This window comes from Pinus tabuliformis, chromosome 3_1 (assembly GCF_031772625.1).
Source record: "Pinus tabuliformis cultivar Carrire ecotype Pingquan chromosome 3_1, CPIR1, whole genome shotgun sequence".
In the NCBI taxonomy this organism is placed as follows: domain Eukaryota; kingdom Viridiplantae; phylum Streptophyta; class Pinopsida; order Pinales; family Pinaceae; genus Pinus; species Pinus tabuliformis.
Genome location: NC_142301.1, coordinates 891648939 through 891668237, shown reverse-complemented (window position 1 = coordinate 891668237; position 19299 = coordinate 891648939). Strand labels below are relative to the sequence as shown.

The window sequence follows — 19299 nt, the reverse complement described above, 5'->3', positions numbered from 1 at the left end:
CTTTTCTACAATGCCATGGTTGCTTCCTTCTTACAACCTATAATTATTCTCGATAATTGTATGAAGCCTAAACTAGCTTACCGTTATCATTTTTTCAGCCATGGCATGTCAACCAATTCAACCAGTTACAGGTGATAAAACAGAGTGTGAAATGGTATCTCGCATCTTGTTGGGTGGTGGATACTCGACACTTAAGGGCAATATGGAAGCATCTTTGATAACTTCAGTTATCATGTTGAACAAGAAACAATTAATACACATTCATATTCAGCATTATACTTATAACAAATCCTAGATTAGAAGTGCTTATAGCATTTTCCACATGTAAGTGTGATTCATAAAAGGTTGAAATGCTTACTCAAAAGGATGTTTTGCAATTGCCCGAACATATTTTTTGTGATACGTAAGAGTAGACATTGTTTTTCCTGTGCAGAAGTGAAAAATCAGAAATTTATAAATTTTTTAAATTTTAATTTATCATAGCAAAGAAAGGATGGGGTTTGCTCGATATGCGCACTTTCGAGAAGGCTCTTTTATGCAAGTCTTTGTGGAGAGCAATTCATGGAGAAGGATCATGGAGTTCCATTATTCAGAAGAAATATTTGGGCAGGAAGGACTTAACATTTTGGTTTAGGGAGGGAAGGATCGGCGCCTCATATGGTTCTTAAATTTGGCTTAGCTTTCGTAAGATAGAAAATTATTTTTTGAAGAACTTAATTTGACGTTTCCAATCTGGCAAATAAAATCCTTATCGGGAAAGATCAGTTCCTGTGCGGCGCCGAGGAGATCTATGTGCCTGAATATTTATTAAATTTCTTTCATAGAAGGGGTCTTTTCTTTTGGGACAGTTTGATTGCGGGCTGGCAGGGATCTATTCCATTTTGGAAAGATGCAGGAATTCTGGAAATGCCAGGTGTGATCGCCCTTCAATGGGAACACATCAGGACGTGCTTAAGAAACTGTGGCATTTTTCGCTCAGTGGAATCTGATTGTCTCACCTGGAAAAATTCGAAAGGGATGAATATTGTCCGTGTCAAAGATGTATACCAGAATTTAATTGGTCTAAAGCAGGCCTCTCTCAATCCTATTTTCCCTCGCATTTTTTGGAAGGCGGGTTGCCCGTCCAAAATGATTTTCTTCGCTTGGCTATCATTCCACAACAAGAATTTATCCTGGGAAAACTTAAAGAAGAGGGGATGGCACGGTCCCGGTTTATGTCCTATATGCAGGTCAGAGGAGGAAAACAACGATCATTTATTTTTAGAATGCAAAAGAACTCAGCAATTATGGCATGCTTTGGAGAGCTGTTATGGAATCCAGCACAATTTCCATGCTTCAATCATTGAAGCGTTTCTCTAGTGCAGTGAGCAAAAGGAATCATGGAGAACAATTTTTATTATCACTCTGTGGAGTATTTGGAAGTGGCGAAACAACTCTATTTTCAATAACAGCAAATCCCCTTTCTTGGAAATATTTTTCAATATTGTTTCTCAATTTGAAGCACTCCCGCAAAAGACCCTCAAGCAAAAAAAGGGTGCCTGTAGTGAACTCTCAAAGGAACACACAATTTATCCAAGGGCGTACTTCGATGGAGCTGAACAGAGAGGTTCCTGTGGCTGTGGAGTTATTATTATGGTAAATGAAAACAATCAATTCTACATCCACTGGAACGGGGGGAAAGGCACCAACAGTAAAGCAGAGGCGATGGCCCTCACTGGCCTTCTAAAATTTTGCCTCTTTCTAAATATTCAGGATGTCTCAGTTTTTGGAGATTCAAAAGTAATGGTGGATTTCGTCTCAAGAAAAAATTATATTCTCATGCCACACCTTGTAGGATGGATGGACAGGATCAGTTTTTTCTGGGGATGTTTGGAAGGTGGCTCTATTCATTATATCAGCAGGGATCAAAATCAGCAGGCAGATTCGCTCTCAAAAATGGGTCTTCATTCAGCTCCGGGTTCGTGGTTTTTGCAGGTATCATCTGAAGGGAAAAATTTTTCTATACAGGAATTTTCTCTTCCTGATCTCTAAGTTTATGCAAGCAGTCTCTCAGGTTTTTTCTCTTTGCTTTTTGTTTTATATGATGTTGCTTCTGTCCTGATCTCTGCGGAAGTCTCCACCTATGTCAACTATTTCGATCAAAGAAAATCTTGTAGCTGGATGTATTTGTCTATGATCTGTGAACCCTATGATCTAAGATAATTGTGTAGCTGGATACTTGTCTTTAATCTGTCATTCTCCTGGCAGGTGTTTTTTTTGGAATATGTTCCATGCTTTTTTATTACTATGATCCAGAGCTATGGGTCATCTACAGAAATCGAATGTATAAATGTTTCTCTTTATATTCCTCATATAATACAATATCATGCTTTTTCGTCCTGAAAAAAGGTCCCATAACTTGATCTGGCTATCAAACTCAGTATTTCTAGGATAATAGAAACCGAAATACTATAAGGAGTCTCATATAGACCCATGATAGCTGGTTAAGGTAAATAACTTCCTCAAAAACACCCAGAGACATTCGGAATGGTCGCCAAATGGCAAAACAACCGAATTTTCCCTACTTGACATACCAATTCGGTCTGGCATAGTTAAAGTAAAATTACCTATATTCCTTTGCATAGACAATGAAAAAATATAAGCTTTGGATAATGGTTTTATTCGCAATTCATGAATTCGGGTAACAAAGGCACAGTTGACATGAAAATATTAACTAAAATAAAATTACAGTGGTTGTGTGAAGATGCCATTACCAGAATGCATTGCAAATTCCAAGTGACAAATAATCGAATGAAATAATAATTTAATTTATTTCAAATTATCTGGCATTTTTTTTTGGCTTCGTTTAATACAATGAAAATTAAAAAATGGTGTTGCGGCCATTGCGAGCATGAAATGAATCTGGAGAAGCCATTCACCAAAAATTAGTATTTCCATACCCTGAGTGGAAGAGATATATTACCATTGAAGGCTCTGGTAAGAGAACACAGCTTTCTAGAAATCCTGAGGTTGTTGCTCTTCTTCCAACTTAAGGAACCTCCCCCAACTCTCTCGAGACACCAACGACTTGTTCGGTTGAAAATGAGTCCTCCACGAAATTGGAAATCCATTCTAGCTCTGCCAGATCATCACACTGTTACATAAAGAACAAAAACCCATCTCAGCAAACATATCATCATCCATGAAAATATATTCCCAAAACATAAAACCCTCTCATTTGGTGATTTATTAGCAATTAGATATAAAATGCACTCAAGCCCATGAACTATTCTTTGTCCAATTCGTGCCCAACCTATGAACATGGTTCACAATGTGTAACAAACCTTAAACAGAAGAAACCCATTCCAAATTCCTCAAAAAGAGAACTGAATTGACAAGTTGGAATAAACCTTAAACATAAAAAACCCATTCCAAATTTTTCAAGAAGAGGATTCTACTGAAAAGTTGAAATGCACATTAAATAGAAGAAAGTTAAAACCCATTCCAGATTCCTCAAGAAAAGGATTGGATTGAAATACACTTTAAACAAAATAAACCCAGTCCAAATTTTTCAAGAAGAGTTTTGAGAGGAAAAACAAATGGCAAGGCTAATATCATGCGTTGCCCACAGTTAAACTGAATACTATATGCAGAAATGAAGTTAGTAATTCGTACTTACCAAAACATAGAGATGACCATTATTGTTTGCATCAGTTTTCAGAACATTGTACCCTTTGAAGCTCTTTTCGTCCATAGAGGAATTGCCGCCGTTAGTCTCCACAAAGGTTATGCTAGAGGAATCTGCTGCTACTGCAGCTGCACCTGCCATCCATGCACACCCACTCTCACATCTCCCATTATTAAAGACGCCACATCCATAAAGAAATACAAGAAAAGACCTCCGTTGGAACTTCCTAGAGCTGCATGGTGTCATCGTGCACATCGAATGTCATATTTCTCATTTTAATATTGAAATAAAAATTATATATTTTAATAATAAAAATAAAATAGTGGTAATAACAAAAATAAAATCAAATATGGACACGCTAAAGTTTGCATGCAGCCCACTTGCTTCTCTAACACGATTTTAAATCTCAACTTTCAACACTGGAGGCTTATTTGCTTCATGATTATCTACGCATCCAGCAAAGAAGCTACGGTTCTGAAGTGCTTGAGCTCTGCCATCCACAGTTATGTACAATCCTGGAACAATACCGAACACAGTTATGTACAATCCTGGAACAATACCGAACACAGTTATGTACAATCCTGGAACAATACCGAAATGAGAATTGGTTAGCGCCAATGCCGAAATGAGAACTGGTTGGCACCTTACCACTTTTGTTTAGATTAACATATGTTGCTGGAAGCTTCAAGTGGTTTTGTACATATCCTGCATCAGTTGGGTCCACAAGTGGAGCGCTCTACCTTGACAAGGTCCACTTTAACCCTAACCTAGCTATTCTGATCCTACCAGTGAGGAGACTAACTACAGAGTTGACTATTGATTGAAAGGGTAGGGCATTTTAACAAGCCACTGAATCTCAAGCTACTGACTCTGGCTGGTAGGGAACGTCTCCAGAACAATCTTTCGATCCAGAAGGGATGCTACTGGCTATGCTTTCTATGTAATTGATACCGGGTCAACCATTAAGAGAGACGATTAGCAATGCTGCAAGACGCCCACAGCTCCAAGGTAGCAGGGCATTTCGGAGTACACAAGACATTGATTCATCTACAAGTCATCTATTCTCTGGGCCTGCTGCTGGTCCTTCCCCGTTCTTTCGCTATGCTCAGGTATAACCTTCCCAAGGGTTTATGCTTATCTCCCTCCTTCATCAGATAACACAAAGCTTCACTTTATGAGAGAATGAGCCTTTCCCCTTCCTTACTGCTCCTCTTCATCCTTAAAGAGCGGATAGCAGGTGACTTCAAGAAGCGGTCAATAGAGAGAGGGTTCTTAGCAGGTGAGGTAGAAACCTATAAAATAGCCATTTTAGTGCCCTGTCTCGCCTGAAGATGGAGATGGAGCTTGATTTCAGCTGTTTCTTCAAAGGATCTGCATGGCTAACATATAAATCAAGGGCCCGACAGAATTCGAAAAGGTAACAAGTTTCTCCATTGAGGTGTCTTTGTTGTGTCACAGTGCATACATTTCCTGATTTGAGTCTGCTGGTCTTGCTCTCTCTTTTGGTTTCCTTGGCTCATCTTGGCAGGTTTCTTTGCAGGGAAGTACGTTTTGGCGGCTCACCTTGGCAGGTTTGTTTGCAAGGAAGTAGGATTCTGCAAAGAATTCTGAATCTGAAGATAGCACATAAGAACCGAGTTCCGAAATACAGAAGAATCGAGTTCCGAAATGCGAAAGGTTAAGAGGAGGTGACCTGAATATTGAAGGAGCCTGACCAGGTGTTGCGAGGTGTAAAACAAGAAGACCAGGTAGACCAGGTGTAAAACAAAAAACCCAGGTAGACCAGGTGTAAAACAAGAAGACCAGGTGTAAAACAAGAAGACTAGGTAGACCAGGTGTTGCTAGGTGTAAAATAAGAAGACCAGATTGGCCTAAAATCCACCGGTGTTGCCAGGTGTAAAACAAGAGGACCAAATTGCCCTAAAATAAAAATAAAAATAAAATAATAATAATAATTTATTATATTCTTCCTGTTTAAAACGATAATGATTGTAAAATTACAAGTGATAATGATTCAGAAGTCAAATTAAACGGTAATGATTCTAAAATTACAAGTGATAATGATTCAGAAGTCAAACTATTCACGTCGTAAACCTTATTGAATGTATTCGTAAGTTTTTGTAAATTTATTAACCGGCGTTACGAAGATCGAGGCTTCTTCCTGTGCGAGTTCAACTGCATCATAAGAGGGAAAATATTTTCTGTTAAACAATATCAAAAAGAGAAAAGCCAGAACTTTGGGTGTACGACTATACACTAATCGTTATGCTTTAAATTATTGCTCGAAGGTGACCATCTACATAGTTAGTTTACAAATGGTTTAAGATCACTGACTTGGTTTTATTTTTTTTAAATAATTATATGTAAAATAGTATAATTTTATTAACATAAAATTTTTAAACTAATATTCAAAGAGTTGTTTGAAGGAATTTAGCTATTGAATCTTTTATTGGTTATTAAACTAACTCTATACTAGTAAAAAGAGGATGATTCTATTGATAGTTTTAATTTCAAAATGTTTTTTTTTTCTAACATTATTTTTTAAAGGTAAGTATTTGTAATCTTTTGAATTGGCTTATGTTTTTTTTTTCCTAATGAAAATAAATAAATTAGATAATATAGATTTTTTATAATTTATTAAATATAAACATTAATTTAAAAATAAAATTTATATAACCTATGTTATACTACTTTATGATTATTTTAAGAGAGTACTGAACATATAAATATTAAAATTAATTTCCAAATTGAAAAGTTATGTTATTAATAATACTCTTAATTCTTTATAATAAAATTTGCAATTTTTTGTAACAATAGTTTTTAAAGTTCATAATATTGTGAGTGATAATTTTAAAATCAACTTTTGAATCAAAAAGTAGTGCTATTATTTACTAGAGGATAAAATTACAACTTATTAGAAACTATGTCCATAATAATTGATATCATCACAATAAAAAGTTTAAACCAACTCTTGAATTAAAAAATGGTGTTATTAAATTTCTTTCAAGTTTAAAAATCCAATATTTTTAAACCATGGTGTGAAAACTATATATTATTGCAAACAAAATCATAAAATCAATTAAAAGTGTGTTGGAAAGTAAGAAAATATTGGGGGGAGGGAGGGGGATGAATCAATATTTTATAACTTTTAACATTTTTTAGTCAATTTCTTTAACAATGAGCATATATCCCTAAGTATTCAAACATTAACCATGAAATTAATACAAAACAATATTATCAACATCACAGACATAAGCACCACATAAAAACACTATATATACATGAAAACTCATAAAAGGAGAAAATCACAAACCTTTTTTTTTCATGCAAGTGCCAAATTATCTTTACATTATATTTTGTAGGCACCAGTCTAGAGGAGGCTCCAACCTCTTTTTTTCTTTGCAAGCACTGACTAGAAACAACAACTTCTACTCTTCACAAACACACATGCTAATTTTTTAAGCACCTATATGAAAGAGAATCCAATTCTCTACTAAATTATGTCAATTATTTGTTTTTATTAGCTTATTTGATCTTGCCTTTGTTGTATCCTCTCAGTTTTTATCCTCTGTACAAGTCTTTACAACAGGACTTCTCTGGATTTCACAAAATTTTCTTTTTTTCTCATATCTCCTCTCTCACTCTCTGTCTCTTATGCTATTAATTTAATTAGAATTAAAGCCAGAATCATTAATTTCAATTCCAAGAACATTGCTTATATATAACTCTTTTCTTATTTTATGTATTTTTACATTCTCAAACAACAAGAGTAAAAACCCTTCAAATTAACATAAAATTATAAAATTGATATAGAATGAGTTGTTTAAAGAAATTTAATCATTAAAAAAAAAAAACTTTATTGAGTTGGCCTCACTATCTTCTTTTCTTATTGGCTCATTATATGTGTGTGTGTGTGTGTGAAAATAAATGAATTAGATATTATAGATTTTTGATAATTTATTAAAAATAAACATTAATTTAAAAATAAAATATTTTTAGTGATTTTATGATAATTCTAACTTACAAAACTCATATATTTGCATAAAAGCATTTAAATCAATTTTTAAATTGAAAAGTTATGTTATTAATAATACTCTTATTTTTTGAGATTAAAGTTACAACTTTTGGTAACAATGCCTTTTAAAGCTTTTAATATTGTGAGCAATAACTTTAATTGTTGGACACATAATCCTCTACGAGTAGGTGTGGAAGCTGAACAATCAAAGGAAGTCCAAGAGACCACTTGGAATATGAAACCAAGGGTAACTCTAATGTATTATAAATATGTGTCATTGTGAATAATAAGGCATTCAAAGTTTATGTTTCATATCTTTGGTCTTTACCATAGTGATGTTTAACATTGTTTCAGAGCAGTCTCCTTCTGGCCTTGCTCAAATTTGAATCATTAATTTTTTGTGGTACAGTGATTTTGGGCATTTCTCTACCTTTGTGCAAAATTGTCCCTTTGTCAGCTACTTCCTTACCTACTTCCTTACCTGGTCTTTGTGTTGTTTACAGTCTTTGAAATAGAAAAAATAGCTTCCTAGTTAACACTTCATATAACGCTCCTCGTACTGCATTGAATGTCATTTCTTCTACCATTATTCCATATCCAACGCTGTTGTGGTGAGCGTGGAGACCAAGCGGTGAGCATGGAATAGTTTGAAAGTTGTGGAGGATTGAATGCTGGTGGGCTCATGATTGACTTTTGAAGGCTTAAAATAAGGTAATATCATTCCTCCTACCAGCACAAATTACACATTGTTGGCGTGACTGTGCTTTGGCAAATCTCATGTCTGAGTCATACACCCCCCATGCTGCGACATCGTGTTGCTATCACGATTGTGTTGAAGTGATAGTGCTATTGTGATTGTGTTTGAAGTGATGTGTTGTATGATGCTCTCCTCCGTGATTGTTTCTCTTCCCATACCAATGCTATGAATCATCGTTTTTTAGCATCGTGGCATCAAACCACCATACCACCCATCATGGCTATGCCTAAAATTTTCTCCCATACTACAGTGTCTCTGCATACCACGAAACTTCCATACGAACTCGTTGAATGGTATTATGTTAAATCATGTTATATATTATAACTATCGACTTGCTAAAATTCCACTCAAGAGAGGCCCTCCAAAGTGCCTCCTCCATACTCCAGTTATAATACATATCGCCATCACCATACATTGAACGTTTTCATTTGTTACCTCCTCCTCCCACTCCTAGTTTTAATATGTAACTGTGGTTTTATGTATATCTTTCATACGACCCACCAAACTATTGTGGCTCGTATCTACCATACCACAGTTGGTCCTCTTGCACACCGGTTTCACCAATACCGCGTTGTCATTATCTCATTACCTCCTTTAATAAGTTTCATATAATGTTATGTTGAACACTGTCATTAACTCCCATACGTTATGTTGAACGTTGTTGACTTGACTATCTATACAACTGAATGGTGCATGCCGTAATGACCTATATATGTCGGTGAATGTTGTACTGGATCAACAGATAATTCTTTAGCAAGGTTATCCGATCTTTCAATTTTGGTTCGAAATCCACCATTCGAACCTGCGCCAAATGAAGCAGTTGGTACGATAATATTAGAAATTGCATTTGGAATGATTGTTCCATTTGGAACAATTTGTGGAATTGTAAATGTCGAGAAGAATTCATTGAGCAAATCAAATGGATGCTTGAGAATGATGTAAGTGACATCCATTATCTCACTTTCCGTAGAGACGCAGATGAGGAAAATCACATCCTGCATGAGAAGACTGAGGTAACTAACTAACCCTGGTGGAAGAAATATACGTGTCACATAAGAAAACAAGAACGAATACGCAGATCTTGTTGTGGAGCATACATTAACCACCAACCACATTTCCATCTTTCTTCCATCAAGCCAGTGTAGAAATTTATTATCATCGAAGCAAGCAGATCGAAAAATAAATAAATAAATAAATAAAATAAAATAAAAATAAAATCTAGTGGACTTGGATAGGCTGACATAGTTATTCTTGTTAATTCTTTCTTGAGGCAAGTTGATTATAGCTAATGATTTTTTTGTCTTTTCTGAGAACACACCTACGCCGTTTGGATCTGTGATCTTAAATCAAGGTTGTAAAACTAGGTATCAGCATGGCTGATTATTGAAAGTGTATGATATGGTTTCAATCAATTATTTTGGCTATTTTAAGTTTCAAGTCTTCGATTGTTCCTTAGGTTTACTGTCATTTTCGACTTCTTCACTACCTACCTTATCTACACTAAGCTTCGTTGTAAATAATTTGGATATTTGTTTCAATGCATCATTGTCGTTCCACATGATACACCCCTCCCATGTAGGCTTTTCTCCAGTGCCTAACATTATGTCAACTATTCAAAAGAATTATTGGAGCAACAAGTTCGTTTCCCTCCCACACTTCCTTTTGTCCATTTAAGAATCCCCAATATCATAGGAAGATCTAGATCGATACCCAATTTTTGTTTAGATAGAGATAGTTGCAGATTATAAATCGTGACTTGTGAAGGATATTTCCTTCTTAAGGTCAAGTTTTATTAACATGAAATGTTGACTTTTGAATATTTAAAGTGAAGAAAAATCAAATTAGGAGGAACACTTCTACAAGCAGTTTTGTTAAGTCCTACACTCTTTGTTTGTTTGTTAAGAAAATGGCCAAAGTTTATGAAGTATTAGATTTATTGAAAACTTTGATACAATCTAATGTTGATGACACAGTGAAAAAAAGCAAAGACTCTCTTTCAGACATTCAAACTTGTCTACAAAATGCATAAGAGAAATTTGACATTTTGCAGCTTGAATCTCAGCTTCAGCAAGATGAGTTACATAAAAGGCAACATTCTGAACCTGTTTTCATTCATAAAATTGAAATAGACACCCATAAACAACCAGCAAGTGATGAAATCAGTAAAGTTGAGGTTCATTCACATTCGGTCCCTAGTGCAAAAACAAAGTTTCATACAAAAGCAGAAATTCAGCCTGCACTTCCCAAGCCAATTATCATACCTTGGGAAGAGATTATCAATAACAAAAACAGACTCAGTCTTGGATATGAAAACGATGTGTCCTCTCATATTCTGGAATATTCCAACTCCATTCAATTTCAAAGTGCTAGGTTTCTTCATGACATTTCACCTTTAGTTGTTCCAAATTCTGGTCCTCTTCCACAACAACCACAACAGGCTGTTAAATGCCAACATTGTGACCGAGTTGGCCATATGAAAGATCATTATTTTTATCTTCACCCATGTAAGCATTGTGGTCATCATAATCATCATTGAAACAAATGCTTCAAAAACAAGCTTCTTGCAAGAACAAGATTCATCTTGGATGGACCACTTCTTGGAAATGGGCTTCAACAACCAAGAATATGTTTCAGTCATATGTCTAAATTTCTTCTAGAGTATTGAAAAGTCTTGCAATTGAGTTTTCTTCGTCATCTCACCTTTTATCTAACAAGGGGGGAAGTGATGGTTATCTACAAACTTCAAAGCCACATTAAGTGAGCCCGAGCCACAACCTGCCATACTAGATTCAGAGTTGTCTCTAGAGACAAATATGCACCTGAGAATGCCATTGGTTGGTGGTCAGCCTTAAACCATCTATGTGGGGTGAGACCTCCCTTTTCAGGCTGAGATTCTTCCTCTTCAAAGAATTGGGGACATTTCCTCCAGCAAAAAACTTCAGCTTCTTGTGAGTTTCGGAAGAGTTCCAGGAATTGCATTAAGCATTACTGAGTTGGTGGTCATCCTTAAACCACAACAGGTTGTAGAAATCCCTTTTCTAGGTTGAAGGTCTCCCTCTCCAAAGCATTAGGGGCACTTCCTCTAGCAGAATACTTCAGCTTCATGCTAGACTTGGAAGAGTTTCGGGAACTGCCCTAAGCATTCCAGTGTTGGTGGTTATCCTTAAACCACCCTCTTATACCAACACTTCAGGGAGCACATTCAACCTAGTGCTACCATACATTTTTTCACATTTTGTATTACAACTCCCTTCCTGGAATCATACATGCCCATTTGGATTAAGGAGGGGAATGTTGGACACCTAATCCTCTAAGGGTTGGTGTGGAAGTTGAACAATCAAAGAGAGTCGAGGAGACCACTTGGAATATGAAACCAAGGGTCACTCCAATGTATTATAAATATGTATCATTGTGAATAATAAGGCATTCAAGGTTTATCTTTCATATCTTTGTTCTTTGCCATAGTGATGTTTAACATTAACATCAACTCTTTAATAAAAAAAGTGGTGCTACCATGATAAAATTATAACTTGTTAAAAACCATGACCATAATAATTGATATCTTCACAATAAGTTTTTTAAAACTAACTCTTGAATAAAAATGTGGCGTTATTAATAACACCATTTCTTTCAAGTTTAAAAATCCAATATTTTAAAATCATGTTGTGAAAAAATATACTATTGCAAACAAAATCATAAAATCAATTACAAGTGTGTTGCAAACTAGGAAAATACTAAGAGGGGGTTGGGGAAGGGGGCTGAAGGGTGAATCGATATTTTATAAATTTTAACAAATTTTAACCAATTTATTTAACAGTGAGAAGAGCTTTATAAATATTCAACAATTAAACATGAAATCAATACAAATAAATATTATCAAAATAATACACATAAGCATCACATAGAGACACTATATATACATGGAAACTCATAAAGAGATAAAATCACAAACCTTTTTATTTTGATGCAAATGCAAGCACCAACTTCTCTCTACATCATATTTTGTAAGCACCAACCTACAGGAGGCTTCAACCTCTCTTTTTCTTTGCAAGCATCTACTTGCTAGAAGCACCAACTTTAACTGTTCACAGGCACCAACTTACTAGTTTTTTAGGCACCTACCTGAAGAAGACTCCAATCCCCTGATAAATTATGTCAATTATTTGTTCTTACTAGCTTATTTGATCTTCTATTTGTTGCATCCTCTCCACTTCTAATCCTCTGAGCATGTTTTTACAACAGTTTCAGGCTTCTGGGAATTTTTTCACTTCTTATATCTCCAGTCTCACTCTTTTCCTCTTATGGTATTAATTTAATTATAATTAGAGAGAAAATCATTATTTGTATTCGAATTACATCAATGAGTCCCCATTTCACATCAATGACCACACATTTCTCAACAAAGTGCCTGCTCCTTTTATAAGTTAATTTATCACTCAAAAAACCAAGCAACATATAGTACTGTATGATAATACCACCATATAATTTAAATTTTTGATGTTACTTTCAAGTATTTTTTTTATTTACTAATTAAAAAATCAGTACAAATTGCATCAAAATAAACACAACCTTTTTTTATTATAAAAATAGTTGCATTATCCATATTGAAATAAAATAACCTAAGAAATTATATTATTGATAATCAAATCATGTAATTCATTAAACATAGAAATAAATCATAGCTTCATGGATTCAAGACCATGTGTAAGTTTAATTACTCCTTTGGAGTTACCATACGAACATCATATTATTGGAAAATAATAAACATATGACATGATTATTAAAACTAGTAAGACACCTCTAAGTGTACATTATCTTTAAACAAACAATTGGATGATGATAGATAGCCCATATTTTTTTCTATTATTAATGAGTGGACCAACCGAGTCTTTATGTTTGTCCAACGTTTGAGTTGTCAAAATACTTTTGGATTTACAACTAAAAGAACACGAAAAATATGTAGAAATATATAGCCAAGATCTATCATATCTAAACACCTTTAAACACCTTTAGAAAATAATAAATCAATAGAGTAGATCTAACAAATGAGAGAAGACGAAAAAATGAAGTGGTAAAACCCCAAGTTTAGGAAACATCTACATAAGCATGTATTATATTCTTCAGAACTCTCCTAATTACAATAGTTAGTGAATTCTCAAGTATGGAGTTCATATGGGACACATACAATTTTAAAGGGAAACAAAATCACACAACAATTGAGTCTCCTTCACCTCTATTATATATATTAAAGGGATGAGAGATATATCTCATGATGAATGTGGGGTAAACTCCCTTTATAAATTAGTGATTCAAAGAGGAAGAATATGCCCAAAAGTCTGATAATGTCACTTTGGATATACAAAATACCTTATGATTATAGCATACATTACAATAGTAAATGCCTCTAGACAAACATTAAAACACACCCTTACATTCCCTCTTAGTGTTAGACTAAAGGGATATAACACATTTGGAGGAAAAGGTCATTATGATTAACATTCATCATTGATGAAAACTTATTGCATCCCCAATAAGCTGTGAACATGAAGTTCAACTACACCTATATCATTATCTTCATAAAGATATTAGTAGCTTATTGTTTATGAGGAAATAATCCCAATTAATAACATTATATGTAACTAGGTCTCGAATGTAAAGGGTATAAAGGTCAATGTGTTTAGTTTTGGAGTGATAGATTGGACGATATGCACATTGAACAGCACTTTGATTGTCACATCTCAACTTGATATGTGCATTTTGTTGAGTTCACAAAGCACAATTTTGTTTTCAAATTTTCAAGTTTTTGGTTACCACTTTTCTTTAAAATACATGGATATTCTCATATAGCTCATCTTTTCATAGATTTCATATTTTCTCCCTTTAATTATTTGATCCATTATTTCATATTAGTATAAATCCACTAAAACTGAGTTATAAGATCAAGAAAACTTTAATTAACACTTATAAGATCAAGTTTACTTCCAAGTTTTGGAAGGAGTTATTTGTAGGTTTGGGCACAGAGTTAGCCTTCAGTATAGCTTATCATCCACAAACAAATGGACAAACAGAGAGGCTCAACATGATATTGGAGGATATGTTGAAGATGTATGTGATGCATCAACAAAGTGGGAAGAGTATCTTCTACTGGTAGAGTTCGTTTACAACAATAGATATCAAGAACCTTTGAAGATGAGTCTGTTTGAGGTGTTGTATGGGTGGAGTTGCAATACTCCCATCAGTTGAAGTGATCCGGTTAACAAGGTGTTGATTGGACTGGACATGTCGACAGACATGGAGTAGGAAATGTAGGTAATCAAGAAGAATTTGAAATCAACACAGGATAGGAAGAAGAGCTATGCAGATCAGAATAGGTTTTTCAAGGAGTTCCAAGTTGGGGAACATGTGTACTTGCACATCAAACCGAGGAAGAGCTCCTTGCAGATTGGATCATGTGCTAAGATGTCACCGCGATTTTGTGGACCTTTCAGGATTATTAAGAGGATTGGGCTAGTAGCCTATTGACTTGCACTGCCTCTGATAGTGAAAGTCCATGATGTTTTCTATGTGTAATTTCTAAAGAAGTATGTTAAATATGTTGATCATGTGACTGATTGGTCTGTATTGTAGGTGGAGCCAGAAGGATAAATCTAGCCGGAACCACAGTGTATTTTGCAGAGAAAGATGCTCATGCTTCGGAACCAAGAAATCATGCAATGGAAGCACTTTGTGCTTGATGAAGCTACATGGGAGATGGCAGATTAGATATGAGCTATGTATCCTTCCTTATTCACTAGTTGAGCAGATGTTTTGTTATATGTCTTTGGTATATGTTTTGGTACATGTTTTGGTGATGTTTTGTATATGTACATATGTATATGGATGTAAATACTGCCATGAGCTATGTTATAAAGCTCCAATAAGGTGTATGGGTGTCATTTCATTATGATGATATAATTTTTATGTTGTCATGTTGGTTTGCTTCTCAGCAAGATGATCATTGTAAATACTGCATCAAGCTAAGTTTTAAAGATCCAAGGGTAGTATGTATTGGCTACAACAATATTGTTGTTGTAGGTGTTTTTGAACACTGATGAAGGTGTTCCCCCAAGGGGGAGGGTTCTGTAACAACCCTGGTTAAAAATCCATGTAAAAGTAAATAAAGGAAAAATAATAACCACGATTTATGGGACACTTGTTCCAAGTTGAATGTTGGGCAAACGCATAGTGATGGGGATCACTGGTGATAGATTAATGGCTAAGGAAATTGGCAAAGACTTTGGAAAGGTAAAATGGCATTTTGGCACATTTATTTATGAATATAATGGAAATTAGGAGAAAAGGGAGGTCAAAGGTCATAGGTTGCATGTGAGGAGGAAAATGAAGGAAAATAATGGAAAATGAAGAAAAACAGAGGCTTCATTAATAACAAGGCTTCTGAGGATCAGTTCACAGACTATTTTCAGTTCAGTTTTGGAGCTCTCTCTCTACTCTCTCTCTCCCTCATAGTCCTGGTCACTTAGAGTTTTCTTGGAGCACTCTTGGAGAGTGTGGCATACTTGGAGTTTTGGAACAAAAAGGAAAAGGAAGAGCAAGAAAGCGCAAGAGGACATCGAGATCAACAACTACAATGGGTTTTGCTTGCAGGTACCGAGTTACATGTATATTTTTCTCACTAGTTTTGGCATGCATGGAATATGCATGTGGTTTATTGGTTATGGCTTGTCATTGGCATGGAAGATTGTCTGGATTGATAGTGTATTTGCCTAGCTTTGCCATGGTGTTGTGGGTTCATATTTTTTTATTATTATTTGGTTGGTTCTCATGTTTCCTTTATCTTGGGTTGAGTTACTATTTCTTGGAAGCCCTGGTTGGACAAATGCTCTAGAAGCCCTATAAAAACTTGGGTTGAGTTACTAGTCCTAGAAGCCTTGGTTGGAAAAATGCTCTGGAAGCCCTTGGTGGGTTGAGTTATTAGTCCTGATAGCCCTGGTTGGACAAACACTATCGAAGCCTGGCGATAGTTGTGGGTTGAGTTACTATTCCTGGAAGCCTTGGTTGAAACAAATACTCTAAAAAACTGGAAGGCTTGGGTAGAGACCAATCTAATGACAGTTTTGTGATGTCCAACCGTGAGGTGGAATCAATGTTTGATGGGTTGAGGTGGTTTGGTCTCTAGAAGCCCTAGATGGTTTTGTTTTATGTGTTTTATGAGATCCCACATTCATGCTTGGAATATGGCACAGGGGTAATTGGCTGAAGAGAGATTTGGATCAACCATGTCTATGGTTGGGTGGTTCATGGAAGTCCCACAACTGGTTGGCCTTTGCATCATTAATATGAGGCTATTTCTCCTTGTTATTTCATGATTATTATATTGTATTATATGTGGATTATATGGTTTTTGTTTCCATTGTATTTTTGTTGCTATTATGCTGGTTATGAACATGTGTATGACAGTGGCTCTGTATGGCTGTCATCATGTTTTTACTTGTAAATGAATGAAAAATGTATCTATGGCCTAATGGATGCAACTACAACTAATGTGTTGAGGCATCAATTCTTGTTAGCAATTCTCAGATGAGTATGAGACCCCTATGCTCATATATGTTGTTTAAACCTATAGATTACATAATTGTGACATGTTTGACGAAATGCCTGTCATGGCTAGTAGGGTTCTAGTCAAGTCCTTGTTCAATTAATTACATTTGTTTCCTTATTTTGTTGTTATCTTTCAGTTCTAAAAGTTTCATTGAGTTCTGGATAGTGATCTGGGCTATGGGCCTAAAAAAGTGGCTCAAATCCCAGAGATGCAGGTATGACACTGAGAAAATAAGTCCCTAGACGCATGCATACCCATGCTATGGGAGCATATGAAGCCTCCTAAATGCATGCTTATCCATATCAAGGGATCGTCCAGGGGTTTAATGGTATCAAACCTCATTGGATCCCAAGGGTTGGTTACCTAAGTGGTTGGGATGGTTCCTAGGAGTTTTGTTGCTGATGTGGAAGGTTTGTATGGTGTGTTTCCGTCGATTCCACTTCCTTGAGGTGAATTAGGAGGTTGAATCATATCATAATAACTTCTTGTCACATGTTTACCCAGGTTTTCCAGTTACTTGGGTAGATGTGGGAGGAGGGTGTTACATCGTCACAACATATCTGATAAGATTATATTTAAAATACGAAATTCTACACTATTACAGTTTTATTATATTTTCAGGACCTATAGATTACTGTTAATAATGCATGCATGTGAATTTAAAATTATACAAAAAATATATAATAGTGAAATAAAATCTCACACACACATTTGACACAAAATATGACTTGGGAAAACGTTTCGAGAGAAAAACCCAGCTGGAAGGTGAGGTCACTCTAGCCTATTTATATAAATGGAAATATGGTTACGAGTACAAAGAAGTATGTCCTATGGACGTTGGGATATTAGAACGAACAAATATTCTTTGTGTTCTCTATTTCCTATTCCTCCTAGCTATTTTTTCTCATATATGGAACAAATGAACTCAAAAGAATGAAACCCCTTTTCCTCCTAGTGGAACGGGTATAACACATCCTGATAGCCTACTAGTGGTGAGGTTTGACTCCCTCAACTCTTAAATAGAGTTAATATAGTCTCTTCTAGATTCTTCTACATCATAATCATGTGGCTAGCCCCTTTTCCATGAATAGTAGTGGTTGACATGGCATCCTCTCGAATTACGGTAATGAAAACAAGAAGGTTAATTTATGAGTAGCATAAATTTCACATGTTGACTCTGACCAGCAAAATTCTTGTTCCATTGGAAAGTTATATATGTGTAGAATAAGAAAAAATGTTGTAGCGCTAGTGTGGTGAAGATTTACCCCCAAAAAACATCATGTAATGACTCAAAATGTTCTTGGAAGGTTTCAGACCCCAATTTTCCAAACTAGGTACCACAAGTAAAAATGGTCTTGAGAGTTGATTCCTCCACATTTTCCACTCTAAAATAAATGAGATGGATAATAAATGATATAATGATCCAATCTAGATCACACCTCCCCATTTTGGGAGGATTTCGGTCCCCAAAAGCTTATATTGAATGAGGTGAGGATTTTTTTCCTCCACCTTCTCTCTGGTGTACCATTTAGCTTTGCTTGGAAGTTGTCCTTTCAACCCAGTCTGTCAAAGGTCATGTTTCCCCTATCTTGTAGTTCTGAACCTCTTCTACAAAACTGTATCTTCTATCAATTCTTCCTGAGCATCTGGTGCCAAATCTTCCACAGAAGGTAGGACCTATTCCTCTTTCTGATCTAGCATGGAAGGGTCATAGATTTTATAATTATCTACATTCACAGCTAAGTAAATGTGCATATATGGTTGTAATATGAATCGATAGCCATTATCACCCACCTTTTCTAGTATCTCGAAGGGACCATACCTTAGAGCCTTTATTTTATTTCTAGGCCCTTGTAACCTCTCCTTGTTCAATTGTAGCCATACTCTTATCTCCCACCTTGAATGATTTCTCTATTCTACGCAGATCATGTCTGGCCTTATACTTCTCCTGTGACTTTTGTAGTGTCTCTTGTACCTATAGATGTATCTTCCTTATCTTCTCTAATTTTTTCAGCCCTCAGGGAATCTCTTGTAAGATCTTCCCTCACTTCTCCTTGCTTCCCATATGAAATGTCCAAAGGTGAAGGAAAAAAATATCCAAAACAAGTTCTAAATGGGCAATTTCTTGTAGAAGTGTAGACTACTTTGTTTTAAGAATGTTGTATATATACCATATTTTCATCCCAGGTCTTTGAATTCTTCTGGTTGTATCCCCTCTGAAGCTGCACCAAAGTCCTGTTAACTACTTATGTCTGCCCATC

The 19299-nt window shown here is 35.5% G+C and overlaps 1 protein-coding gene across 4 annotated transcripts; it reads right to left on the bottom strand.

The window, feature by feature from the left end:
- Positions 1-2827: 2827 nt before the first annotated feature.
- Positions 2828-4172, bottom strand: LOC149190482 (GATA transcription factor 9-like). 4 transcript variants are annotated; one of them, XM_089413410.1, is made up of 3 exons: positions 4048-4172; positions 3659-3801; positions 2828-3133 (listed from the first exon to the last, which is right to left on the bottom strand). In XM_089413410.1, the coding sequence occupies exons 2-3, from the start codon at positions 3731-3733 to the stop codon at positions 3029-3031; spliced, it is 180 nt and encodes a 59-aa protein (XP_089269536.1). In that variant the 5' UTR covers positions 3734-3801; positions 4048-4172; the 3' UTR covers positions 2828-3028. The 4 variants fall into 4 exon arrangements, with proteins under 4 accessions (XP_089269536.1, XP_089269538.1, XP_089269537.1 ...); XM_089413412.1 differs by having other exon boundaries at positions 4079-4172; XM_089413411.1 differs by having other exon boundaries at positions 4025-4166.
- Positions 4173-19299: the final 15127 nt, after the last annotated feature.